At 40.4% G+C, this 15861-nt stretch overlaps 1 protein-coding gene across 1 annotated transcript in view; it reads right to left on the reverse strand.

Moving 5' to 3' along the window:
• HERC2 (HECT and RLD domain containing E3 ubiquitin protein ligase 2) overlaps positions 1-15861 on the reverse strand; it is a gene marked incomplete in the record, with an annotated part of 3551743 nt that overhangs the window by 3011471 nt on the left and 524411 nt on the right. The window contains 1 exon segment of the mRNA XM_044072055.1: positions 1686-1857. Coding sequence (XP_043927990.1) covers positions 1686-1857 — 172 coding nt within the window.

Raw genomic sequence — 15861 nt, forward strand, 5'->3', positions numbered from 1 at the left:
TCTATTTGGATTGTTTGGCTTATCTTTAACCAGTCTTCATTCACCTGCCTTGGTTTGCCTTTCTAGTTATAAAGTTATAAAATAGACATATTTCCATGTTTACATTAATAAAACAAGAACAGAGTGATACTGTCATGTTGGCGGTGGTGTATTCAAGCAATGGGTGTTGGTTTAATGAGAAGACATTCCAAGTTATAAATGTCCTTTTGGACAAGCACTTTTAACTATTACTTATACCAGGCATGGGCAAACTACGGCCCGAGGGCCACATGTGGCCCGTTAAACATTTTGATTTGGCCCGCCAAACTTGAAAAAATTTAATAAATTAACCTTGTTAATGTTTTATTTCCCCTGCAATTCTGATGTTTCCTCACTAGATGGCGCACCAGATCCAAGTTAACAGACCTACACCTCAGATCCATCCTGAGAATCGCCACAACAAAACTAACTCCAGACTTTGATGCGCTGGCTAAAAAAGGAGACCAACAACACTGCTCCCATTAAAATGTGTGTGTCTCCGTGATACGCACGTTGTTAAAATAAACAGTGCGCGCAGATCAAATATAACGCTTCACAGACTGACTTGCTGCAACTGTTTCGTCCTTGCACTGGTCGTTGTTGACATTTGGCACCGGGGAAACAAATTGAATAAAAGGAACAGGACAAGTACATCTGCATCTCCTACCGTTTTTGAAAAAAAAGACAGTCAGGAGGAGAGTGATGGTGATATCCTGAAGGATAACAGAACTTTCAGTGCTTTAAAATAAAATGGTTTGATTTTCAGTGTTTAAAGACTCATTTCGAAGTCAAGAGATTTTATTGTAATACTTTTCTTCATTTTCATTGGAAATTAAAGCACATGTTTTCTCCATATCCCAAGATGTGTATTTTTCCCCCAATGAGGTGATGTTTTCAAAGCATGCCATCTATCTGCTCCTGTTCCGGCCCCTTTGTCAAATGTTAGAACTCAATGTGGCCCACAAATCAAAACGTTTGCCCACCCCTGACTTATACTTTCATAATTGCATTAAATTCAGAAAAGCTGTGAGACCTTCAGGTAAACAAGTGGTGCCATCTTATACAAAAGATTAAGGCTCACAATGGTGCCACTGATGTCGACCATCTGACACAAACTGTAGATTAATATTTTTTGGAAATACTGAGAAATTATTCAATGCATAATATACACATATTTGGCAATATCACAAAACAGCAATAAGCTACCCCCCCCCCCCACCCCCGTCATACATCATTGGAAAGCGCTTGGAACAACTGAACAGTTCTCTCACTGATAACTTGGATCCATCTTGTACATTTACAGAGAAGTATTTATTTGTTTTGGCTAGAACACCAGTATTTTTAGCAAATGAAATGCAGTTTTTCTTTCACAAATATGGAGTATAAAACCAGGATCTACAGAGAGACTTTTGATACTAAGACCAGCGTATACCCACTGTGTATAAAATAGTAATCATATTTTGCATTTTTTGTAACTCGCACCATTTACAACATATTATAATTTAATGATGGGTTATCAGTTGAGGATTTTGGGAAAAAAAAACTTTCAGGAAGCAAGTGACTGTCTGGCTTAAAAGCTCTCAGGAAGCAAAGGCATTAATTAACATCTCCTGCTGTTCAGAATTAAATGAGTTAAGTTCTTGCCAGCAGAACCATGAATAACACACCTGACTGTCTTCTTCTGTGCCATTTGGATCTTTACTGCAGTGTATATTCTGAAACCTCTGCAGAAGAGGTAGAAGAGGTGCGCTGGTCCCCTGAGCTGATCGTTCATTATCCGTTTCTCTGGTGCCATTGTCCCAAAGCTGAAGCAGCAACAGAACAGCAGACAACATTTGGCTGCAAAACAGAAATGTAGCATTCAGTACAAGCAGGGTTAATACTAAAATAATTACAGGTCTACTACAAACAGCATTGTGCAGTTGCTAGAGCAATACTATCATGGGGAAAGAATCTGTTAAAGAGAAGCTCAAGTTCATATTTTGTGAAAACTGTGAAATACTGAAACACTTGCTTCAGTCCACCAACCATTCCAGTTCCAGTCACTAGCCTTTCTAAAACTTAATGGATGCCAGGTTCATTTGCAACAAGACTGCTATGTTCTAGTTAAAGAAACACAACATGGGGAGGTGTTGCAGTCTTCAACCACTTTCATAAGGCATTTTTTTTCTACTTTATCCCTTAATTTCTTGAAAGCATTACATCAATACAGCTCTCAATACTCACAAAGAACAATACATGTACACAAGTGCCAACCACAATCCTTGATGCTGAATGGCCAAGGCCAAAGTCAGAAAGTTACCTACCAGTATTCCAACCAAAAATAGCTTCATTTTAGAGAATGTTAAATATCGATACTCCAGATTAATGGCAGTTGCAAGGCCAGTTCATACTGCAAATTGTGAAATGTGCAATATGTCCCGATTTAGATGGGAAGCCAATTTGCTCTCTGCAGATCAATGATGCTCAATGCATGACTCTAGGCCATCATGGAATACGGATGCTTCCTACAAATAAATGTGTACATTTTTATACTACTGCTCAAACTAACATGAGTACTTATAACTACCCCTGATATTCAGAGGGTCTTCTATAATGGATGGAACATACAAGTCCATCTCCACAAATGACTGCTCCTTTAATCCAGAACATATGCATGTTTTCCTGCCCTGAGGTGCAGCCAGCCTGCATTGGGGATGGCCAAAGAGCTCTAGGAGTTGGATAAGATGGATAAACATTTATCATTGTCACATCAATCTCTTTTTTTCCCCATCTTCTACATGGCATCTGGGTGTCGTGTCAAGTGTCTCCATCTCTCAATTTAATTCCACTCTCCTACCTTCGACAATCATGCCTGACTGTTAAAGCTCTTTTCTCACACGATCCATCCATCTCACTGCTGGATGCCCTTGTTTCCTCTTGCCTTTATCTGGTTTGTCCCAAATCATCTTCACAAGATTATCTTCTGCTTTTCAGCAAAAGTGACCAAACCACTAATCTGTTTTCTCTGACCGTCTCTGCAACTGGAGCTATTTTGGCTTCTGCTCTGATGTTTTCATTTCATCATCCATCCTATCATCCACCTCAGGCACTTCATTTCAGTCACCTATAGCTTCCTCATCTGCTCTGACTTTACTACTCAGGTTTCTGTACCATACAGTAGTACTGGTTACACCACTGTTTTATATACCTCACACTTCAGCTTCTTTGGCATTCTTCTGTTACACACTACCCTTGACACCGTATGTCAGCTGGCTGCAGCCCTTCTCATTCTAACTTTCATTCACATCAACCACCCTTCTCAGGTACTTGAAGCTGTTAACCTGTTCCACTATTTTCCATTCTATCTCAATTTTCAGCTTCTTCCGATTCCCCATTTGCTGCCATGACCACAGTCTTATTTGTGATCAGTTTTATCCCATATGTGCTTTCAATTTTGCATTCTACTCCCCTATTCTTTGCCAAGTTCTTGCATAAAATCTGCCTGTAATGCCACATCTGCATACAATAACTTTGTTGATCTGTCCCTTCTGACCTCTTTGCTAATGTAATCCAGTGCAGTAGAAACAGCAACAGTGTCAGAGATGAATCCTGATCACACCCACTCCTACTGGGAACTCCTCAGAAACTGAACACTGTTCGCACGATAGTCACTGGGTACTTGTACATAACTTGCCCTAATTCTATCAATGTTTCTGGGACTTCAAACCACTGCAGAACTGCTCAAGTCAGCTTTCTTGGGGCCTTATCATATGCTTTCTCCCAGTCTAGGAATGCCTAGTTGGACTCCTTCCTCATCTCTAGCTTCTTCACTATCTGTCTCACTGCAATCATTAGGTCAGTTATGCTGCATCCTGATCTGAATCTGAACTGCTCATTTCCCATCTAACCTTCTACTGTGCTGTGTATTTGTTTAACAATCACCCTCTCCTGAACTTTCAGGCAAAGTGACATGAGTTTAATAACTTACTGCCCACAGTTATGGATGTTCCGTCTGTTCCTGTACACTGGCACTAGTATGATTATTCTCGAGTCATCTGGGATACAACTTTCTCTCCATACTGCTATGAATATCCTCAGGTGCCATTTCTCCCGTATCTCACCCAATATCACGACCATATCTGCTGTGACCTCATCTGAGCGTGCTGCTTTTCTTGACATTATTTTTCTTAGCTCTGTTCTTACTTCTAGTCTGGGGTTCTTCTCTTCTTTTATCATAGGCTGTGTCTGGGACAGTACAGCTTGTGGGGATTTCTTCATTCAGAATCTGATTAAAGTACTGTCATCTGCCTTTGATTTCCTGTGGGCTTGTGAGCAGGTTGTTATTGGCATCTCTTATGAAGAGTGTCTGATAATCTTCTTTATCTTTCTGCCTTTTCTTTACAAACTGGCAGTTTTTTTGTGCCAACTACACAGTCACTTTCCAGAAGCTGGTAGAACACCTCTGAAGCCTTGTTCTTTACTAGAGCAACTCCTCTGTTAACCTATTTGTTAACCAGCCAGTATTCCTTCTTAGCCTGTCCCAATTTTTCTATCTCTCACTTTTTCCAGTATTTTTCTTTTGATGAATACCTGACTTCTGCATTCCAACACCAGCTTTCTATATGTTCCTTATCTATAATAACATGTGTTTTGTACCTTTAACAAGAATTTCTAAGACCTGAACGTGCATATAAATAGCAGGCACGTGCTAGCTTCAGTGCCATTTTATGAGGACAGCCAGAGTGTGAACATTTATGCAGGGGACAGCTAGTTTGTATACATGTTTGTGTTTGTATACAACAAAACCTACAATGTTAGTCTACTTCATCTTGACTAGACGAGTGACATGGTGTCAGAACCGGGATTCCACAGACTGCTTTTCAGAGTCACGAGGTGCAGAGTTAACAGTGAATGCAACCTAAGTGAACCAAGAGCAAAAAAGGGTCAGAAAAGAGCTAAAGGTAATAAAAACTTGTATGAAAGATTTATTTTATAAAAAAAGATAAAACAGAGCATTACAAGGGCACAGAATGCATTATTAAGCACAAGAATAACACAAAAACATTTATTACGCAAACAAAAAGCATAAAAAGTTTATTAATTAAACAAAATGTTTGAAATTAAGATATTTAATAAAATGAGCTAGAGAAAAACATAAGGGGTTTAGAATTACCTCAGAATTGCAAAACGAGCATGTTTAGAGTTAAAACGGGCACAAGAAAATAAAATGGGCATGAAAAAAAGGAAAACAAATATAACAAAGGGCAAAAAAGGGCACATTAAGTATAAATAAAGCAAGGTGATGGCATGTTTTTTGGCCTAAACTACTACTATACATTGACTGGAGCTCTGAGCAGTATAACTAGAGCTGTTTGAGGTATCTTAAAGTGTGTAAAAGTGCATTCATTATTGTGCATTTATTCCAAAGAGTTTGTTGTGTGCCAAGTGCCACTATTTCATAAAGTGCAGTCAAATACAGACATTTTGAAAAGTTTCTTGTGCGGGGTGTGTCTCTTCGCAGAGTGCCACCATTACAGAGTGTTTCTTGCACTATACAGAGTTTTTAGCAAAGTACGGCCATTTTGTGGAAATTTCAGTGTGCTGTGTACTGTTTATTCGCAAAGTGCAATTACTTCAAAACGTTTCTTACTATGAGCTTCTTCTGCCCAGTTTATTCGCACAGTGCAGTTATTTGAAATGTTTCTTAAAATAAGTGATTTGCACAGTACTGTGATTTCAAGAGTATTACAGTGCCCGAGAAACGCATTTCACAAAGTTCAGTTATACAGAGGCTTGTTGTGCTACTGGGCATAGTTACAAGTACTGGCATTAAATTTCAGGCATATGTAAATGAGTTTGTGTTCGTGCATACTGGCAAAAGTCTTCACTAAGATGCATTAATATGGCAGACGATTTCCACAATGCACCACCACTTGTATTTGATCAGAATGTTGCAGAGAATTGGAGAATATTTGAGCAAGAGTACAAAATATTCATGCATGCAGCTTATTGATAAAAATGAATGCACCAGGGCATTCACTTTACTAAAATCTAGCAGGGTCAGAGGTCACTGAAAGGGAGCGTTCATTTGTATATGCACCAGTGGTATGTGAAGGGGAAAATTCTCATATAGCTGTACAGGCTGACTCAAGGTAAGACCCAGAGTGTATGAAACGAAAATTTGGAGAAATGTGCAACTCCCAGATCAATGTTACATTGGAGAGGCATTTGTTTTACACAAGAGATGAAATGCAAGGAGAAACATTTGCAGCGTATATTACTGACCTGAGAAATAAAGCTAAAACATGTTAGTTTGGCGACTTAAAAAATGACTTAATAAAAGCCAGGCTCGTGTGTGGTATTAATAGTGCTGCTGTGATAAAGAGTTTGCTTTGTGACAGTGATTTTATTGAGATTTGTTAAATTCATGAAGTTACAGAAAGGCACACAAGTGATAACAGCATGGTTTCAGCAAGCCCTAGAGCAAATGTAGTAGACAGTATGTAACATGTGTCAGGCAGAATCAGGCCTAAGCACGTGGCAGCTGTAGCCCCTTGCAGGTGTGGCAAGGAAAACCTGCAATTTTCCAGCAAGTTCTAAGACTGGTTCAATTAAAGAAGCATTTTCAGTGCAGTACAAGCCTGAGGGGTAAGTCATTGTGTTTGTCTTCTGGTAGTTTGAGACCTGTCTTCTCCTCCTTTTTGGGTTGTGGCACTCCACTGTCGAGGCTGGTAAGAGCCTTGTGGCTGGCCTCTGCCCCTTGGGCGTCTGTATCTGCCCCTCTGTGGTCTGGCAGAAGCTGGAAAGGACCAGTTTTTGGTTGGCCAATTTCTGCTGAAACGAGGGGGTTGAACCTGTAAAAAAAATCCTTGACCATCTGCATAGATTTTGCCTTATCCTCCATTTTCTTTAAAACTTCTTCTGCTTTTACACCAAATAAAACATCCTGCTGTAAAGGTGCATCCAATAACTTCGCTTTAACATGATCAGGTAAAGTTTTGTTCTTTTAATCAAGCATGCCTACGTATGACAGACCCTGTCACTGCTGCTCTACAAGAAGCTTCCAATGAATCAAATCCACATTGCAAAGTATGTTTTCCCACTTGTTCAGATGAATGCAACAAATCTTGCATTTCCTTGTAATCTGGCTGTTCTGTATGTGCGAGCATTTTTTGTTTTAATTGAGACATCAGATATTGTTGATATTTCAGCACGTGAAACTGACAATTTAAGGCCCTCATAGCTAGAGTAGCTGAGGTATATACTTCCTTTCCCCATCTGTCTAGTGCTCTAGAATCCCTTTCAGAGGGCACAGGATTTTTAGCAACAGAGGCCTTAACCCCCTTGGGACCCTGGGAAATGGTTTCTGGGTCAGCAACAGGGCTTTTATACAGGAATTTGTGTGAGTCAGGGACTCTGTAGTATCTGTCTGGTTTGGCTGGTGCAGGAGGTAGTGAATCTGGGTTAGGGCTAGATTCTTTTCTTATAATCAGAGTAATCCTGGCCTTCCCAGTGGAAATGATCCCTCATAGTATGAAAGGTTTCCCCAAAAGAGTAGTCTTCTGGGGGAGATGCAGAAGGGATAGACTCTTCAGCAACAGAATCTTCAGAAGGGGGAAAGGAAGCAGAGCTTCTTCTGCCCAGTTTATTCGCACAGTGCAGTTATTTGAAATGTTTCTTAAAATAAGGGATTTGTACAGTACTACAGAGTCTGAGGAAATTGAAACCTGGTCAGAGGAAGCATAGTCCTCCTCCTGCCTTGGCCTTTTATCAGGAGGGGGATGGGAACCCCTGATTAGGGTAATTAAGTCTTCAGCCATCTTAAGCATCTGTTTCTTAGGCATGGGGCCTTGTACTGGAGACTGCTGTACAGTCTTCCTTGTTTTTAAAGGTGTTTTCAGTTTTGCATAGGATTTAATAGTGAGTGTAGTCGGTTTGAAGACACCTTCTGCAACTGAAGGCATTTCAACTGCACCGGAATCTCCTTCAGGCATGGAGTCGGAAGGGCCTAAAGGTAAAGGTTGAGGAGGTCTAGCAATCTCCGCTTGTGAATCGGATGTCGCCTGGGGTTCTGAATCAGCGGTAGGCGCCTCACTGAAAACCGGAGAACCGGCGACTGGCCTAGCAGAGGCTTCGGAGTCCAGTTTGGATCTCGGCTGCCTGTCCTTATCTTTGCGTTTTTTATGCATTCAGGTCGTCGGTTGCTCCGACGGCATGGTATAATTAAATTTCCTACCAAAATAATGTCGGGCGAAATCAAACCGACGTTTAATAGTTCGTTTATTAAACCTAGCACAAAACCGATAACCTGTGATGCCGTGGTCTGGGCCTAGGCAAGGAATACAATAGGAATGAAAGTCCTTATGAGGTATTTGCTTCCTACAAGAAATGCAATTGTTAACTTTTTCTGACATCGGACTGAGGCAAGAAAAGGTTCCCCAATGGGGTACTTAGCTTTATGAAGACCTCGGTCTGAAATTCGATTTGAAAATCTCAGGAGTTGGCTGACTGGCACTTGCGAACTGCTTCTGCTTCGGGCACCGCACGGCAAGAAAGACTGAAGAAAATGGCGTTGGATGCATCTTGTATACCCCTGGCGCACTGACATCAGGGAAGAAGCGACAGCAACCGACGCCGGACCAAGACTTTGGAACTCTGGCCAACTGCGGGACCGCCTGACGGCAGGATAACCCAACTGTGATGACTGCAGCAGTGTAACAAGATGAACATCAATTCAAGCTTTATTGTTAACTGTCACAACTGTGGTGCCAACCATAAGTCTAAAAGAGAAATGTGCTTAGCATTTGGTCAGCAATGCCATAAATGTAAGAAATGGAATCATTTTCAAAACTGTTGTAAATCAAGTAAGCCTCACACTGTTATAAAGGGTCTTTCGAAAAAGCAAATTGACCAAGTTGAACTGCAACAGTCTGCTTTGTGTGTAGATGGTGTAGAAGTAATCCATGAAAAAATTGATGCAGTAGATTTATTGGCAAAGAATGAAGAATTTTGCACTGTCTAGATCAATGGTAAATTTACTGAGCTCAAAGTAGAAACTGGTTCAAAGTGTAATGTTATGTCAGCAGATACATTTGCTAAGGTGAGAGCTGGTGAACAACTAAATATGACCAGTTGTGCAAAACGTGTTGCTTATGGAGGTGAGGAAATTTAAACCGAAGGCTCAGTAGTGCTTTCATGTTATTTGGCTAAGAACTGTTACAGCTTGTTATTCTATGTATTTCGAAGACCTGTGCAATCATTATTGGATCTCAGAGACAGTTTGAGAATGAATCTGCTTTTTAATAAAGAAGTTAATCATACAAGCACATGTCCCAGTTCCAGCTTCTCTAACACTAGTTTTGCAGAGTATGCTGATGTTTTGGATGACAAGCAAACTTCCAGTTGTGTATTCTATGACGTTAGACCCAGATACCAGTCCAGTGGTCAGACCAGCAAGAAAAGTTGTGATGGCTATATAGCATAAAGTCAAAGCTCAGTTAGGATAAAATGGTGCAGCAAGGTGTAATTTTGTCCAGTTACAGAACCTACCGAATGGGTGGCGTCCACAATAGCAGCTCACAAAATAGGCTCAAATTAAATCAAAATATGTATTGACCCAAGAGATTTGAAAAAAGCATTAAAAAGACTGCATCATCCTAGGCGTACAGTCAAAGTCGCAGCTCCAATACCAAATGCCACTGTTTTTTTCTGTTTTAGATGCAAAAAGTTCATTTTGGCAAGCAATGCTTGATCACAAATCTTCATTACTGACAGCGCCTTTGAGATAGCTAACACGTAAGAATGTTACATGGTCTTGGTTAGCTCACCAGCGGAAAGCATTTGAAAACCTTAAGCAGAAAATTACCACCTACATGAAGATGCTACAAAGTCAACAAACCAGTAACTCTTTCCTGCAATGCTTCAAAATTTGGTCTTGGTGCAGTTATTCTTCAAGAAGGTAGACCAGGAGGCATGGCTATGATGTGCTCTAGTTAACAGCATTTTTATTCAGCTCTGCCACTTCAGAAATATATGGCAGGATTTATCAATTTTAATCAATCCTAATAAGTTTTTATTCAGTATATGACACTTAAGTATCCTGCAGGATTGTATCAATATAATTTTTACAAATTCTGAGATTTTCCTGTCAGAAGACTGATCAGATTCTCTTCTCCTCACACTGACTGAAGATGGGCTTCTTCAAGGCAAATTCTCAAGATTCTACATTCAAAACAGAACTACAATCTCTCCTAACAAATATTCAGGAGCTGTCTATGAAAATAGACAGAATAGATACAAAAACAGAATTTTAAGGAGAAGTGCTCAAAACAAATAGTGTTATTACATGAAGACTTACACCAACAGAAATCTCAAAGGAATTGAACAATCACTGAATGACATTGATGAAAGAATGCCCGAAGGAGTAACTAATATTGAACTTCTTTTAAAAAGCAAAACTCTACTTCAGCTTAAAGTGGATGATTTAGAAAACAGGTCATGCAGGAACAATATAAGAATTTTTGGACTTCCCCATAATAATGAAGGTAGCAATTTGGTTAATGTTTTAACTACTTGGCTGCCTAATGTATTGGATCTTCCTGAGGCTCTTGCTTATGGCATCGAAAGAGCACACAGATCTCTTTCTTCCTCTTCAACTAACACTGCTATTACAAATAAATCTGTAACAGATTCCTTTTCACTCAGGATAAAGAATTAGTGCTTAAAACTGCATAGTCCAAGTCACTCATTAAAATTAATGACAGCATTATTTGTTTTGACAAGGACTATTCATCTGCTGTTATCTTGAGAAGGAAATTATTTTTACCTCTGATTACAGAACTTAAAAAGAAGCAAATCTTAAATAAATAAATAATAATAAATAAATCTCATATTTTGTTCCCTGCCAGACAAACATTTTTTGGCTAATGGCCTTAAGACTTTTGATTACCTAAAGTCTGCTGTGACATACATTACATCTAAAAAAATAATTGATACAGCAGAAAATATGGAATGGGCTAGTGCTTCATTGAAAAGAGTTGCAGAAAATAATTCTTGGAAATAATCTGGCAAGAAAAAGAAATTGAAAAATAAGTGACTTGACTTATTAATTTCAAAAGAGGCATGAAAGAACTATGCAATATACTGGGTTACTTTCCTTGATTTGTCCTACTGTTTTCATTGGTGATATGGATAAACTCTGTAATACACAATTACTCTTCTTTTATTTCCTGGATATGTGGGGAAAATGTAGTTAACTGTTAGTCTTCTCTAGAGCATTCACTCTTGTGAAATCTTTCAAAACAGTGCTTCTTATATGAATTTTGGCTGGGATGTCACTTTGCCTGCTGAGGGGGTGAAATGTGGGTTAGATAACGAACGTGGCTTTTGAAATGTAGTTTTCAAGATGTTAAATCCATTGTCATCTGTATATTTATATTACAGCAAACTGACAGGCTTCCTTTAAACCTGGTACCTTCTGATAGATTTGTTAAAACAGTTTAATTTCAGGCTTTGTTTTGCTTCTGCTCCTGATTCGTACTATGCATGGGCTTAGACTGCTATTCATTTGGCTGCTTTCCTCCTTATTTTTGTTTTTAGATGGTATTCATTTGTTCGGACTTGTGTGTATTAAATTACAATAACTGGCGCGAGCCGCTCTTTATGCGTCTGTGTTGCTGACATAAGCTTTCCCGCTTAAATTTGCTTTTAGTCCACTTTTTCCTTTTTCAACTGTGAAAAAAATCAAATTTTTTTCCAAAAATATTTTTATTTTATTTTCATTATAAACATACGCAAATGTGCATATAACAAATACAATAAAACAATAACAAAACTATTTACAATATTTACATTCATCTATAATAAACAATCATTTAATCTATGAGAAGTTATCAGTATTTGTTTAAAAGGTTTTCCAATTTTTGCCATGCTATTTTTTATGAGTAATGTTATGAGTTCTATAACAAATGGTTTGGTTTACAGTTCTTTTTTACAAACAACTTTTGCTAAATTAATAAATTATTTAAACATCAAATCTTGTTTACTTTTCCAGTTCAAAGTAATCACTTTTCTGGCAATTGCAAGAATTGACCAGAGTAACTGAATCTGAGATTTAGGTATTACATTAGGTACAGCAACATTGAATAAGATTAGTGAGTTAGAAATACGACATTTATCAGACCATAAAGCCTTTACAAAATATCTGAAGTCTTTCCAGTATTGAACAACATTTCTACATAAAATAAACAAAAAAAAATTAATTGTGAGCTACTCTGTAACCACAAGAAGCTCTTCTTGGATCCGAGCAGTCATGGAACTTACAGGAATATGAACTTTAACCTCAGACTAAGGCACTGAAATGGATGCTGAAACGGAAACCTGGCAGCACACTATCGTTTAATAACGACTATCGCCTCTTTGCTGTGTTGTCTTTTTTTTTTTTTTTGTTGTTCTTGTTTTAATAGATGAAATATTTTTATGGATTACTACTGAAACTGGAATAATATCACATATACTTACATTATGTAATCCTGATCAGAGATCCTAAAACTGTAAAGGGAAATATAACAGGAAAAGAGCAGAATGCTTAACTGCTTCTTTTGCTCATAGGTAGATACTAGGCTATCTGCCCTAGGGCATTTATAAGCCTAGCCAGAGTGTATTTGGCTTCCGCCTCCCTATTAGATTAGCCTACTGTGCGCCTCTGTAAAGTAGGTCACAGAAGGTACCCTTTTAAGATTAGTTTACTGTGCCTCCGTCTAGCAGGGACACAGGAGAGATCCCAGGGGTGAATTTGCGATTTCCCATCCACGCGTCCAAATTTCGCTTGAAGAGGGTCAGCGAGGGGCTATGTCTAACATGAATTGGGATTCTATTCCAGAGTGAGGGGAGCCTCTGGGAAATGAATCTGTCCCTCCAGCATGCCCTATTTATTTTTGTGCTGAGGTTTAGGTCCCTGGAGCGTGTAGCTCTAAGGGACTTGGATTTTTTGAGGTGGAGCATGTCCATTAATTCTGGGTTTGACATGGCTTTGTACGTCAGGCATAGATCACCTCTGAGTAGGCGGTAAGCAACTGAGTAGAGCTGGAGTTTCTTTAGTTGAGCTGCATAGGACATCTGTTTGTAGCCCATGATCCTCTTGGTGAGGTACTTTTGGGGTCTCTCCAGTTGCTGCAGGTGTCGGGTAAGGTACATCCCAAAAGGGGCATTGTATTCAATTATGGGCCTGATGAGTGACGAGTAGAGGGGCACAATGACCTCTCTTGATCTAGATGCGAACCCTTTTGTGATAAGGTGGGCTATACAGAAGGTCTTTCTAACCACTTTGGCAACGTGATTATCAAAGGAGAGATTACTATCTACGTTGGTCCCCAAATCTCTAATTACTTCTTCCATACTTAATGGATTACCACCTATGTGGTAATTTGTGGGCACCTTGTTTTTCCCAAAGGGGATGACTATGCACTTTTTAGCATTTAGCTTGAGGCCGTGGCTCTGGCACCAAGCATCCGTCTCTGTGAGAACCTTTTGGAGGATGCTTGTGTCAGCTGAAGATTCGATTATGGCCCCCAATTTGTAATCATCTGCAAACTTTGTCAGCCATAATCCCCCCGTGTTAGCCTGAACCTCAGAGAAGTATATACCAAACAAGAGAGGTCCCAGAACTGAGCCCTGTGGGACGCCACTTGTAACTGGTTTGGATTTGGACATGGCACCTGTGATTCTGACCATGTGGGTTCCATCTCTGAGCCAGTTTGCAACCCATCTTGTGATATAGGGGTTGATATTTAAGCTGGTATGCTTATTTATGATGCCCGGGTGGAGTATTGTGTCAAAGGCTTTTGCGAGGTCCAGGTAGGCTGTGTGGACTACCTTGCCCTCATCTATGGCTTTGGTAACTGTTTCAAAGAAATCAACTAGGTTTAAGAGGCAAGATCTGCCCATAACAAAGCCGAATTGGGTAGGGTCCAGTGTCTGGAGGCTCCCAATGTCTGTTTGAGTTCCATGATAATACGCTCCATAGCTTTACAGACCAGACTAGTCAGGCTTATGGGGCGATAGTTTCCTGGGTCCTTTGTGCCACCACCTTTGTGGAGTGGGACCACTATAGCTGTACACCATTCTTTGGGTACATATCCTGTAGTAAGGCTAAGTTTGAACAGTGACTTAATGTGAGGGTTCAGTTCTTCTTGGAGATCGTGTAAGACACAGCCTGGGACACCGTCCGGTCCCATAGATGCTGTGTTTTTTGCTTTGGAGAGGGCACCTTTCACCTGTGCATCTGTGATGTCAGGGAGGTTACATTCAGTTGGGATAGGCGTTTGCTCCTTTGGGGGGGAAGGGTGGGGGGAGGTTTGCACTGAATCTGTCTGCCAGGATGTTGGCTATGTCTGTAGGTTCGGTACATTTTGTACCGTTATGCAACAATTCAGAGCATATCTGGGAGTTTCCGCCCATGTTTCTGACATAACTAAAGAAGGCCTTGTGATTATCTTTAGTGTCTAGGGCAATTTTTCTTTCGAAACTGGCCTTTGATGATTTTATGAGGGATCGAAGTTTCTTGCTAATACTGATCAGAGATGCCTTCCCTTTTTGGGATTTTGCTCTGTCATGTAGTAGCTTCCTCCTTCTGTTGTATAGCTTATTTATGGCCGGGGTCCACCAGACCGGTCTCCTGTTTTTGGAGGAGCGAGTCTTGGTTTTATTTGGGATAGCACGATCCATGCATTCCTGCAGGTGCTCATAGAATGCATTTGTAAAGGATTCTGTGGATTGGGCTGTATTATCCTCTGGCCCAGGGGCTTTGAAGGATTCCACCTCAGTCTTGAGAAGTGCAAAGTTGGCTTTTGAGAAATTCGTTACAGTGATTTCCTTGGCTGGGGGTGAGGACGGGATATGGATGTCCAAGGAAATTTGTTTATGGTCTGATCTTACCAATGAGGGGTTTACCTCTGGTGTGGAACAGAGTCCCCATGTTGGTAATGACCAGGTCCAATATGTTGTTCCCTCTTGTGGGAGTGGTGACCAGTTGTTCCACTGTGTTAGAGTTTATAAATTCAAGGAACCGTTGGCGAGGGTGTTTGGGCTTGAGTAGTTTTCCCAGTCAATGTTTGGGTAGTTGAAGTCACCCAATAACATAGTGTTTGGAGAGACCTTCATATTCCAGTGTTCTCAGGAATGCCAAGTGGGGTTCCTGTAATAGGGAGGGTGTTCTGTAGCAAGCTACAAACTGAAAGGCAGCTTTGCCTGCTGTTAGTTGCACATGGATGGTTTCCGATGCTTCGTGCAGTGCTACTAACCTGGAGGTGTAGGTATCTTTGATGAATATAGATACTCCCCCTCCTTTTGTGCCTCGGTCCGAGTTTTGGGGCCGAAACGCATGGTATGAGTTATAACCTGGTAGTGCTGGGGTGCTCAGGAGCCTTGAAACAGGTTTCTGTTACTGCACAGACATCGATTTTCTCCATACTGAGGAGAGTCTCGAGTGCATGCATCTTGAGGTTTAGACTTCTGGCATTGAGTAGCATTACCTTTAGTTTTTTTATCTTTGGGTTGTCTATGGATGTAGGTTTGTCCTTTGAGCCTTGCCTAAAAAAGGCACTATGGGGGTGGCAAGAGTCTTGGCCAGTATACGAAAGCCTAAGGGTGACAGGTGCAAGCTGTCCCTAGCGAAGCAACGTGGCTTGTCGAGCATGTCATCCCAGGCTGACAGACACTGGATACCCTTTGAATGACACCTATACTTTAGCCAGTTGTTGAAACTGATCATTTTGTCTTTATACTGTGGCATCATTCTTGGCGAGGGCAAGATGCTACTCAAGGTCAGGGACATACCAGCCTGGGCTACATGGTCAGAGAGCT

This window comes from Protopterus annectens, chromosome 5.part0 (genome assembly GCF_019279795.1).
Source record: "Protopterus annectens isolate FY-2018-M chromosome 5.part0, PAN1.0, whole genome shotgun sequence".
Taxonomy (NCBI): domain Eukaryota; kingdom Metazoa; phylum Chordata; order Ceratodontiformes; family Protopteridae; genus Protopterus; species Protopterus annectens.